Source organism: Condylura cristata, unplaced genomic scaffold (assembly GCF_000260355.1).
Source record: "Condylura cristata isolate star-nosed mole 26May11 unplaced genomic scaffold, ConCri1.0 scaffold00030, whole genome shotgun sequence".
Classification (NCBI taxonomy): Eukaryota; Metazoa; Chordata; class Mammalia; order Eulipotyphla; family Talpidae; genus Condylura; species Condylura cristata.
Genome location: NW_004567131.1, coordinates 9,079,715 through 9,092,344, shown reverse-complemented (window position 1 = coordinate 9,092,344; position 12,630 = coordinate 9,079,715). Strand labels below are relative to the sequence as shown.

The 12,630-nt window shown below is 45.5% G+C and overlaps 1 protein-coding gene across 1 annotated transcript in view; it reads left to right on the top strand.

Moving 5' to 3' along the window:
* ADARB2 (adenosine deaminase, RNA-specific, B2 (non-functional)) overlaps positions 1-4,752 on the top strand; it is a 430,525-nt gene extending 425,773 nt beyond the window's left edge. Inside the window, exons 9-10 of the mRNA XM_012731274.1 lie at positions 3,243-3,421; positions 4,576-4,752. Coding sequence (XP_012586728.1) covers positions 3,243-3,421; positions 4,576-4,752 — 356 coding nt within the window. The remainder of the gene's footprint in view (positions 1-3,242; positions 3,422-4,575) is intronic.
* The last annotated feature ends 7,878 nt before the right edge of the window (positions 4,753-12,630 follow it).

Sequence of the window (12,630 nt, the reverse complement as noted above, 5' to 3'; positions counted from 1 at the left end):
TTCAGACTAATGAAAATGGATAAAATGACACTAATACAGCCTTGGTCCTTAGTTACTCCATATCTATAAGTCTAGGTTAAATATTACCAGTACTACTTTTTTTTTTTAAGATTTAGTTATGTATTCATACATAACTGGGGTACAAGCCAGAGGTGCAGGGGTGGTGAGAGGATTCACCAGAGACAGAGTGGGGAGCAGAACCAGCAGATCGACAAAATATACTGCTGAGGGGAGCAGCGGGAGGGTCAGCAGAGGTCTGCGGCATCATGTGGATGACCTCCGAGGTGGGGGCTCGAACTCACACCAAAGTGGCTGTGGCCAGCTGCAGTGCTGTGTCCTAACCCTTTGCGCCACCAGAGAGGGCCAGTGCCACTTTCTTTATAGGCGTGTGTGTGTGTTTGTGTGTGGAGCGGGGTGGGTGAGTGTCTAGGGTACATGCGTGATGTGTGTGTCTCCACATGTGATATGGGACTATGTGTAACATGAGTGTGGGTGTGTGGGTGTAAGAAACCCCACACATGACTCCAGTAATCCCTTCTAGTCCTGCAAGTTTATGATTCTGAATCTGGAGACACGTGTTTCACTTATTCCCCCAAGTCTGACATATAGCAACCCGGCCGCTCAGACTTGCCTTCCTTCATGTAAAAATTATATCCCTGAACATCTTGTGCAAATTTAATTTGGGGAAAATGGATTACCTTTTAACTATAGTAGGCCCACTAACTAAAGAAATGCTAGAATGTCTCTCTTATAAACTGCTTTTTGTACGTATATAAGGATTTCCTCATTGTGAAGTATCTTTTAAAAGCTACGTGAGACATAGTAAAACTCATCTTCACAGAAAAGCTGGGCATTTACTGTCCTTCCTCCGAAGTTCTGAGGTTAGTAGCAGTAGTGGTCAGAGAAGTAACTGCGTGGTGGCAATGGCGGTAGCAGTATTGGGAGAGTCGGTAGCAATGACTGAGGGGTGGCAATGGTAGAGCACTAGTGTCACAAAGGGCCATAGGGGTCAAGCAGTGGTGACCACACTAATATGAACATTGGTGGCAGCAGCAGTGGCCATAGAAGCAGTGATGGTGGTGCTAAGAGCGTAGTAGAGGCAGGAGTCCTAGTGCTAAGTAGGAGGGGAAGGGGGAGGAGGAGGAGTTGCAATTAGCAGTACTCATTGCTAACACTAGCGCTAGTTGGTGGCAGTGACATCAGTAGGAATGGTAGCAGGGGTAGTAACAGCAGTTAGCAGGTTAACGCCCCCCTGCGAGTAGGTCACAGAAGTGATGTTGACCTATTTCTGAGTCTGCCCTTCCCACAGGCCAGCTGCACTTATGAACCCTCAGGCATCTCCATGAGCTGTTCTCTGTCCTGCCAGGGTGTGTCAAAGGCCAGTGAGGACCTGCTTGTTCCCACACTCTGAAGTGAAAGACACTTGCCTGAGAGGAATAGCTGTGCTGAGGCCTGCACACCTGTGTAGGCGAGCAATGCAGGTCCTCTCTGGGCATCAGGCTCAGGGTGGTCACGAGCATTGTGTCCGGCACCATCTGAGATCTTTCCAAGACTGCTTGAACGCCACCACTGAAGAAATTCCCAAAGGGAAAGCTAGCACCAGATCTTCTCTTCCCCGGACTCCACAACTTTTAGGCACATCTTTTAGGTGTCTCTACCACCTACCGTGACCCTGTTGTGACCTGGGCAATGCACTAAAGCAGCAAGTTTTGTCCCACACACCCCCTCCATGTACCCACAGACCCACCCTTGGGGAAAGACCTTTGCAACTCATTCTGCTCCCCACCAAGTATTTGCAGGAGAGCAGGAAGGAGCAGGAGAAGCAAGGAAAAAGATGCTTCTGTTGGGCTGGATTTGGGGACCATGACCTGGAGGAGGATCAGTGGGCCTTGAGTGATCCAGAGACAACGATCTCTTGGACAATAAATTAAGCATCCCACAATATCATCAAAATGAACACTTGACGGAGGCATCCTTTGCTCACTTTTGTGTGCTGCTCCAACTGAGAGCAGAGCAGACCATGTCTGTCTTATATGGCGTTCTAGAAACACATCTGGCCATGGTCCCCTCTCCTCGCAGCTACCATGATGTGCACTACTTCAGATGCCTCCCCCACAAGGATATAAACTCACAGGTCAGCTCCAGAAAAGAGAGGATGAGCCAGGAAGGTGGAAGAGCTCAGAATCTCAGGGCCACAGGGGAAGGCTGGTGAGGTCACACCATGGGCCCAGTTTTGCCCACCATCTAAGTACCAGTATCCTTGGTGAGAAAGAGGACCATCATGGAGGGGGCCAGGACCAGAGGCAGGATTCACAATAAAAGCTAGAAAGTGTTACCAATGCCCGGGCTATAAACGTGTTCTCCCAGATTGGAGTGTGCTGATTAAGTCCTTTTCTGATCTGCTGTATGAAATGTGACTGTAAGGAACATGTCATCCCAATTTAAAAAACATTGTACAGTCTGACACGGAGAGAAACTTTGAAAGGACTTCCCTGGAAATTCTGGTGGCTTTCTGGACAGGACCAGCCTCAGAGTTGCGTGACCTCGGCTGTCACAGAAGGACCGCCATAGAAGGACAGACAGGCACTTAGTCTGATGCGTTTTTGTCATCCTGAAATCGTTAATAATGATCCAGTCCAGGCATCTTGCACTGGTCTGGAAAATTCTGAAGCTGAAGCTGTTTCTGAATCATATCACTTGTTCATTATCCTACACTCTTTTAGCTATCTTGTTTTCGTTAGTTTTCTTTTTGATCTCATCAACCAAACAATAAACCTAAGAATCTGGTATCATCTTGCCCTGGCCTCAGTCCCCTGGAATTTTTGCCTCAAGCAAATGCTGAGGATGCAGCAGGTACTGGATCAGCACACTCCTCACCTGGCCTTTACAAGGTTCCATCTGTTCATTAATCCCGGCAGCAAGCATATAGAGAAGGAGGATAATCTGGGCGGGGTTTTTATTATGATGATTCTACCTTCAGTTAAAATCCTTTAAACTAAAAAGTGAAAAGCAAGTTCCTGCAATGACTCAGTGCAAGACTTGTGTTAAGGTCAGGCTTTATTTCCTACATCCATCCCTAAAGTGAAGCAGTGACCCAGTGAAGGTTTAAATGTGAAAACGATGAGCTGTGACCGTCTCCTGCCAGCGCAAACACAGACCATTTCCCATTAGCCAGCCTCGCGGGAGCCCTGTTTGGGCCAAGAATATTGATGCCTGGCTGCTTCCGATTTCTCTTTTGACAGGAGTGAGCAATGCTGAGGCGCGCCAGCCAGGAAAATCTCCCCACTTCAGCGTCAACTGGGTGGTGGGCACCGCCGACGTGGAAATTCTGGACGCCACCACCGGCAAGAGACGCTGCGGGAGCTCGTCCAGGCTCTGCAAGCACGTTTTCTCCGCTCGCTGGGCACGGCTCTACGGGAAGGTCAGTGGTGCCGCTGCCAGCTCCTTTCCGGGAGAATGGGCAGCTACACAGCTGCCCTGACGTGGACACACCCAAGGGACCTGCGTAAACTCGTGGTTTCGGCTGAGTGAGGGCAACACATGACACAGTAGCTGGTTTCCATTTTCCCAGCACCCCCTGGCCTTCAGTCGTGGGGGCACCCAGACTCCAGCAGCTTGGGCAGCTGAGGCGGCTCCAAGGGCCTTGGGGAGAGAACACTTACCTGTGAATACCTGAGGAGGAGCTGCTCCCCCGGGGCACCTTAAGGGAAGTCCATAGAGAATTCTCCAAGTTGGTACTATTGGTTTAGATCTCAGGAAACACACTCGGAGGAATTGGACTCGTTCCCCTGAAATGACACAGGGGAGAGAATTTGAGCTCATGTCTCCTCAACTCCACAACATCAGTAATTCTGAGCACATTGACCACTATAGACTGAGTTGCTAACTACATCTTCAAGCTTTAAATTGAAATATATATTTCCACATTTGCAAAGCCAATTGTAACAAAAATAAATAAATAAAACAGCAAAAATAAATTAAGACTGCTGGGCTGGGCTGATCTTCCCATACATTTTATTTTTATTATTATTATTATTATTATTATTATTATTATTATTATTATTCTGGCAGATCCAAATAGGAATGAGGGTATTGGGCTGTCTGTTCAGCATGTCACTCATTTTCTAGGAATAGGGGTGGAGGGGATAGTATATGAGATTTTACTTTACCAATAGTCTGTTTATGGCACATAGATATTTTCTTTTATCAGCTTTACTCATGTATAATTGATGTACAAGCATTGGCTATAAACATCTAGAAATTCTGATAAATATACATCATGAAATGATCGACACAATCTGGCCAATTAACATCTCCATCATTGCACCTTGTCACTCTTTCTTTGTGTGTATATGTGTGTGGTTGATGATTTTATTTTGGATCTGCTCTCTCAGTAAATTTCAAGTGCATCAATGCTCTTTATCATGTTATTTCGCTGTTTGAAGGTAATCGAGGAACACAAGCAAGTGTGAGGCCTGGAGCGCATGTCTGTCTACTTACCACTCCTCCGGCAGTTCTAGCTGTCAGGGAGGCTCCCTGTCTCAGCGGCTCACTTCTTTCTCATTCTGCCCACAGCTGAGCACACGGATACCAAGCCCCGGAGATACACCGTCCATGTACTGTGAGGCCAAGCTGGGAGCCCGCACCTACCAGTCTGTGAAACAGCAGCTCTTCAGAGCATTTCAGAAGGCTGGTCTGGGCACGTGGGTGAGGAAGCCGCCTGAGCAGGACCAGTTTCTACTAACTCTATGAGCCCCAGCCTCCCTTGCTGTCCACCAGAGCAGCGCACCAGGAGGACGCAAAGCCGTGCGTGTGTGAGCGTGTGTATGGAGTAACATGAGGGTGCTGATCGGTTCTTTGCATTCATTTTCCGTTGGTGTTCCAGAAATACAACACAAGTGTTCCATGTGCAGATGAGCAACTAGACTTGAATCAGGAACGTGCTGCTTCTCAGATGGCTACTCCCAGGTTGCTAGCAGCCAGGTGGCCCACCATGCCTAAAGGCACAAGTGCAGCTGGTCTCTCCACATCCCAGTGGTGTCACAGGGCAAGTTTCTACTCGGCCTAGAAGGTCTTAGTTGCATGTGGAAGTGGCACCTGAGCCCTGCCAGCTAGAAGCAAACCTCAGGCACCATCCCCGTGCTGCCCTCCCTGCCATGCACCTCTCTAGCGATGCATTCGGTTCTCAGGAGCACAGTTCATATGCTACTTTAAGATAAGCCACGATGACGAGAAAAGCCATTGGCTCCTCCCCAAAGAATGCGCTATCATTTCCATTACCCATTTCAGTTTTGTACTTTACCAGCTTTCAAAAAGGATTTGAGATGCAAGCTATTAAAGAAAATATGAACAGAGAAATGGACAGCATTCTTGCAGAGCAAAGGGAAGTTCCCAAAGCACCAGCGAGCTCAGATCTAGGCTGTGAAGAAACAGGCTCGACACCCATGACCGTGCATGGCAAGGCGGCACCCGGGTCATTGCTGCAACTCGGTGGCTGTGGCAAAGAATGAGAGATTGGAGAAGTTTAGGACTTCTCTATGAGATAGTAAAGAAACCGAATCCTGGGCCTTATTTTGACTTTTTAACTAAAATTTAATTAGAAAGTAAGCACAAAGAAATACCTAGAATAACTTCACCTGGGGCCTGAGGCACTGCTGGTTTCTTGTTCTCCAATCACCATCTTGCACAACACCAGCCAAAAAAAGTCCACTTAAAGCAGCTGAGAAAATGCAAAAGGTAGAGTCTGGCAACTGTAGAGCAGGCATCAGACAGCTGGGATCCCCCAGCAGGTAGCTGGTTATAGGGCCTTTTGGCATTCCACCAATAGCATCATTCCTAAGAGTGGGCATGCACGATTCATTGCAACACATCTCTAATGTAGCTTTAGTCAACCTCATACACCTTGAAGAGTTTTACTTTTACCTATGGAGTTCCCTTCTAACATCCATCATGCTAGTTGATAGGCCTCTAATTTTTCCAGTAAAAAGACCCATATCTGTAATTCATACGCAAAATTGCAAAGCTTAGTAGTTGTCACCTCCAGGTAAAGGCTTCCTGGTTAGAACCCACTGACCACTCCTGGGTGCACATCCTGATGAGAACACAGTCTTGCCACTTAGCCAAGAAAAACAAGCACACCATCATGCTGTATATATTAACGCATAAATTACAGATATACCAAGGAGGCAAAAATTAAATAAAGTAAGGTGTAGGTATTTGTTACAAGATAATAAGTAGACATATTAGTAGGAAATGGAAGATTTTTATGGGAACTAATATAAGGTCAAATTTATCACTCAAGTTCTTTTAGAAAAGAAAATGGGTACTGTAGTAGGCAACTTCTTTATGATAAACATTTCAAATGAAACTTTTTTTGCAAAAAAAAATGACACATGTCAATTGCAGGAAAATTTAGAAAGTAAAATGAAATCTTAATTCAGTGCAAAAGTTATGGCCAAATAGCCAATTTTTAATTTGACATATCAATACGAATAGGCTTAGAGAACCAAACACCTCAAGAGCTGACTTATGACTTAACACTTTTCTCAACTGCCAGATACTTGAAGCCCATCTCCAAAAGCCTGGAGGCACAGTCAATTTCTGGTTGAAGTTCATGAGTTGAACCTTCGCTTACTAACATTTTGTTCTGTTGCTTGGATAAGTTAAATATACTTCAACCTATATGCTCCAAAGAACACTCCCTCTACAATAAGGACAACAGCAGCAGCAATCTTAATCATCACAGGAAAAGAGGCAGACTGGATCCATCTACAAATGGCAGAGGGGGTTCCAGCCATATGACACAATTGAAGGGACTTGGAAGGATTCACTTACCATAATAAATACTCCCATAATACCTTAATTGCAGCTACTTATTCACTATTCATTTCATCAAAGGCACTGCTTCTCCAGAAGCAACCCAAATCTCACTAAATTATAAATATTCTGGAGAAAGCCATGTACTAATACCACTCTACACATTAGCCTCAGTAAAAGAGTTTGTCTATAACATCAGCAGGGGACTCCTTGAAAGGAAGCAGCTTTGCAGAGGTATATCAGAGAGAAGCTTCAGATACAGCAGAAATTGCAGCTAAGAGCCTGGAACTCTGCTGTGGACATGCCTGGCCAAGAGAGCAGCACATGGAGAGAAGCTGGGGAAGGGAGAGACTGCCCCAGGCTCTGGTCATAGACAGAGCAGTAAAGAGAGAAGGACAGTGACAGCTGAGATGACCAGAAGACAAATAGGACAAGAGACCAGGTCTCAGGATTTTGATGTGGCACCCATGTCACTGGGGGGACAGGTCATTTACCAGAGAGAAAGGACGGGGGGACACCCAAGGATTTCACTCTCTGCTTCAAGTCCAGAAGGGCATCTCAACACTGCTTTAAGTTGCCCTACCCTCATTTTTGACTGGGCAATTAATCTGAAAAGAATACACATACGCTTCTCCATCCAAGGTTTCCATAAGGGGAGAAAAACCTGAGTAGATCATGAGCAGCTTTAATCATCTGCAAAGATGACTGAGTAAAACAGAAAGGAGGCAGTAGCATAGAGCCAGGGCTCTCCAGGATCTCACTGCCCCACTGCCCATCTCAGTTCACCCCACTATTATGGCCCTGTGTCCCTCTGTGCTTCACACCAGCCTTCGTTTGCAAACTTTCTGTGTCCTATAGCTACACTATTTGGCCCTACTAACACCTAAATAAAACCGCCCTAACTTTTATCTGCCTCCAAAGCATGCGTTGCTTTCTTGTTGGGGAGATGAGTGGTGTGAGGCTTCCCACTTGGTTCTTTGACCAGAAAGTCTGTGTCTGACCTTTGCCAGCATTTTCACAGAACTAAGTCTGAAGGTGACTGAAGAACTCAAGGCTGCTCCCACTTGCCCATCTCTGGCACATATTTCACTACAACCTATGATATCAAATTAGTAGATTTAGATTTGTTGGTTTCTGTTTTTGCCAAGGAAAGGATCTGTGGGCCTATGACTACTGTTTCCTTGTATTCCAGTGGTTCTCTTTAAGGTTGTATATAACTATCCTGCCACTACTGATTTGTGATGAGCCTTGTCATGCCTCAGAAATGTCAAGTTGAGTTACTTTTCAAGCAAACACAGCTCTTATTTTTCCCACATCATTTCCTTTTCATGGGAAGCTGTTCTTATCAAATAAAGTTTAATGCCTTCTGTTTATTTACTTTGTTGGCATAGTGTTTACCACATCTGGAGAGCCATAAATAAAAAAAATCAATGCCCAGAATAGAATAGAGTATTTTGATGAAATCCTATTTTTAGATTATAAATTTCAAGATGTGTCTATAGTAACTTGTTTAAAAAATTAAAAAGACATTTAAAACTTAAATAAAAACTAGACATTTTAATTTAGAGAAATTTACATACCCATTTTTTGTAGCGTTCTAATGAAATCATCTGTCTAAATTGGCCCCAAATACAATCCAAATAACTTTCTCATAAAAACCAAGGGGAAGTTTAGGAAAGTCCTTTCGTATACCACCACTGGATTGTTATGAGCACCTCTTTTGACAGAATTCTCATTTAGTGCTCCACCAAAGCTGATGTTCCTCTGCTGACTTCTCCACCACCCTTTCCTGATAGAGTTTGGAGAGCCCAACATCCAGTCAAGGATCAGGAACATCCAGTGTCCTGCCCATTGTGGAAGGCTGTTCCAGCTTTGAGTCCTCGTGGAGTTCATGGTCTGAGTGAAAAATTAAAAGTTTTGTGTTTCAGGAAAGGCTGTGACACCAACAGGTAGCATTTAATAGGACAATCTGCCCCTCTGAGGTCTCACTGGTGTGTCCTGCTCCTTACAGGCAGTGACAAGGACATGATGGGTGACGTTGAGGGTTTTGGGGGGAGTGGGGACAGCCCCTGCAGAACTCTGGACCACTGCATCCTGTGGTCTTAAAGAACATGATGGGTGACGTTGGGGGTGTGGGGGGAGTGGGGACAGCCCCGCAGAACTCTGGACCACTGCATCCTGTGGTCTTAAATGATCACAGGCTGGGCTCTGCTGTTCCTGTAACTGGGGCGTATTGATGGTACCTGTCAAACTTCTCCCAGGAATTCTAAATCAAAGAAAGGAGCATTGGGGAAATGAGGAAGCAGAAACAAGAAAGGTGAAGGATGAAAGATACTGGGGAGGAGACCACAGAGGACAAGAGCAGCTCTCTTCCCACTGTTGCTCCACCACTCAGTTCTGGAACCCAGATCTGTGACCTGTTGTGATCCATCTGCTTCTCCTCCCACCAGTGCAGCTCCTTTGGGTTTCTTCCTCATAGTTTTCCCTCCCTCCCCTCTTTTTCTGTTTTACTGTGTATTTTGCCCTATCTTAAACTTCCGGATTCTGTGTTCTGATTCCCAGAAATGATGAGAACTGCGTTTCAGGCATGTATCTCCCTGAGCCCCACACCTGGGGACCCAGGTCTGAGCACAGGGGGCAGAGGACTTTCTTCTGTGTTCTTGTGACTCCAGTCCAGAGAGCTTCACTAGAGGCCTTTTTTGAACTCTTGGGACATGTCCATTCAGTCTGACCTCCTACCAAAAGCGACCCTGGTGACATCTCTAGAAACGTAGGCCAAACTGTATCACTGTGCAGGGAAAGGCAGACAGTCTCAAACCTGGTGACAGAAGTATCTTACTGCCCCTCCCTCATCTCAGAATCAAAGTTGGAAGGATGGAATATCTTCTAAAGCTAAAGATAAAGTGATCTGGATTCTAGGGCCTCTTTTCATGTAGGTGCTAGATTTCTAGATGCCTAGCACCTACAGTATATGCATCAGTAAAAAGAAAAACAACTTTCCCAACAGTGCCCAGTTAGTTTTCAGCATTTTTTAAGCAAAATGAACTTAATAATAGTAATTGGTAAGTGAAGGTATGTACATAAAAAGCATGATTGAATGGCAATATTGTAATGGATGTACATTTGTAATATTTGTAAAAAAAAAAAAAAGCCAAGACCTTAAACTATGAATTTACATATGTTAATTTGCCTCTAAGTTCTGTAAATTGCACTTCAGTGATATCTGATAAGTGAATGTTTCTGTTAAGTGAATAAAAATATCAAGTGAGAGTGTGCTTGCCTTGAGTGGGGCCTTTTCCCTCACACAGGGGGCAGGGCCCTCCAGGGTGCAGGACCTGCAGACTGGTATCAGGGGTCTGCACCTCACTCCAAAGAATGCACACATGACTCTAAAAACTTCTATGTGATAACAACCTTCAGTGATTTCTGCCCATTGACAGTCAAGAACCCAGATCCTACCCCTTATAGAGAGTTACTGTAAATTAACTAGTTAAAAATACAGATGGAGGCCCTCCCTAGTGGCGCAGCGGGTTAAAGCACAGCACTGAGAATCTAAAGCCGCTTCCACATGAGTTCGATTCCCGCCTGCCCTGGAGGTGACCACATGGTGTGGCAGACCTCTCCTGACCCGCCTGCTGCTCCCCTCAGCAGTGTGCTCTGCCTGTTCTGCTCCCCGCTCTGTCTTGGGTGAAGCCTCTCACCACCCCTGCTCCTCTGGCCTGTGCCCCAGTTCTTATGTATAAATAAGTAAATGTTTTTTAAAAAATGTAGAAAGATAGAAGGAAAGGGAAGACTCAACTTCTCATTAACTGTGTGAGGTGAGGCCAACCAATGCAGAAATTTGTCCTCTGTTTTCTCGGAGTCAGGTGGGAAAGACCACACTTTCTCTCTGCTTCATTGGGCTCTGCCGGGAATCCATGGACGCAGACGTCATGGTGCTTTTAGAGTTAGAGCACTGCAACTATTTAAGAAGGTCTGACTCTTCAATTTGATGAAGCACAGGCATGGCTAGTAGAATACCAAGCCACATGGGCTTCTGGGGGAAAAAAAAAATACCTAAAACATCACCCAGCTCTTGCTCTGTAGGCAGCACTGCTTGGGCTGGATATTTCAGAGTTTACTTCAGCATTTTCCCAAGAATGTATCCTGTCCCCTTCCTGGGGCGGGCTGATGGGACTTTGATTCTCCATGTGTTACCCTAGCAGTAGAGCGAAATTACAAATATGCTGAACACAGGGCTTGTATATTCTGGTGTGAGTGCCCCTGGCTAAAACTTCTTGCTCAAGTATTCCCATCATCTGTGACACTGTCTGGAAATATATCGCACCATCCTTCTCTTCCAGGGTGGCGATTTCTTACATATTTTTCCAGTTTGCTCTCACGTCACATAAGCACAGTGGCACTTAACTCAAGGGGTAGTGGGGGATCATAGGCTGAGGGCCTGAAAATCTCCCAGGGACTAGCTGACGTGTCCTGTGGGTCCTCGGATGGAGGGTAGGAAGGACTGGGCAGATTCTCCTACTTCAAGTTTTACAGTAAATTTCCCCTTGGAAGAAGGATACTATGCCCGCAGTAACTGGTAGGGAATAATGGAGAACTGAAATGCAAATGAGGTTCAAATCAAATCTCGAATGTATCAGTTATGACATGCCTCAGAAATCAGTGGTTGGACTTGCCAAACTGAGAATCTGGGTATTTGTTAGAGGATTATTTCCTAACCAAAGGAGAGAAAATGCCCTGATTAATCTCTTCAAGTTCTCCCAGAAGCGACCCTTGAGCACCCTCTTCCAGAGGATCCCTTCCACTGTAGGGGATCATGTTGTTGACAATGATTGCTGGTCGTCCTTTTAAACTTAATGGTCCTGATGTCTACTCAATTGTTCCCCAATCTCGCTGTATTCCTGCCTGCCCTGCCTGGAGCCAGACCCATTTCATGCGACATTTTTCTTTCTGGTTGATGTTTTTTCCCCCCACTAACAAAACATTTATGATCTAATGTCTCAGTTAAGTGCATGTATCCCAAGGAAAGTATGTGGAGTCTACTCTGATTCTCACGTTTGACCTTCCCTGAGCATGAAGTTCAGGGACAAGGCAGCTCACCAGCTGTTTGCAAGCTGAGATTCACTGCACCTGTTTGCTCTTTGGAGCGGTTAAATTGGGTGCCTTTAGTCTGACTTGATGACAGAAATGCCCTCTTCCAAGTGAGTTTCAGAAAGTCAGTGCCCTTACAGATCCAGCTCCTGCAAAAGTCTTTTTACCAGCAAGACTAAAGAGTGAACAAGATCCATGAGTACAAGGATGGACATAGGCTGGCCTCCCCCAAAGCATCACAGTCAATCCCCTAGCCTTTGAGAAGGTTGAGTTCATTAAGAACATAAGTACTTAAAGTGGTGTCCCTGTTCAGAACTCAGGTTAGCAACCAGGCATTTTGAATTTTCTCTCACACTCATTTGGGAAATAGCCTTAACAAGCAGTTCATAGATGAGGGGATCAAGGGTCTCAGCATTGAGATGACCAAGACAATTCAGGGGGACCAACCCATCAAGCAGTATCTCCTTCAGCTGGCTTCTGGCCTCCTGTCCAAGGCATGGCAAGGGTGGTAAAGGCCATGATCGTCCCAGACCTTATGGAAAGGCTCCCAGAAAGTGATGGCCACCAAGGCAGCAACTTGAAACCCCTGCTTTTCAAATTAATGCAGCCTCAGTGCCTGAGATCAAGTAGGCATTCACAATTATTTGTTAATAAGCAAATGAACTGGTATGCAGACAAGTAAAGGAGAGAAAAGATTTTCTCGAGAGAAGGCAACAGCACAAG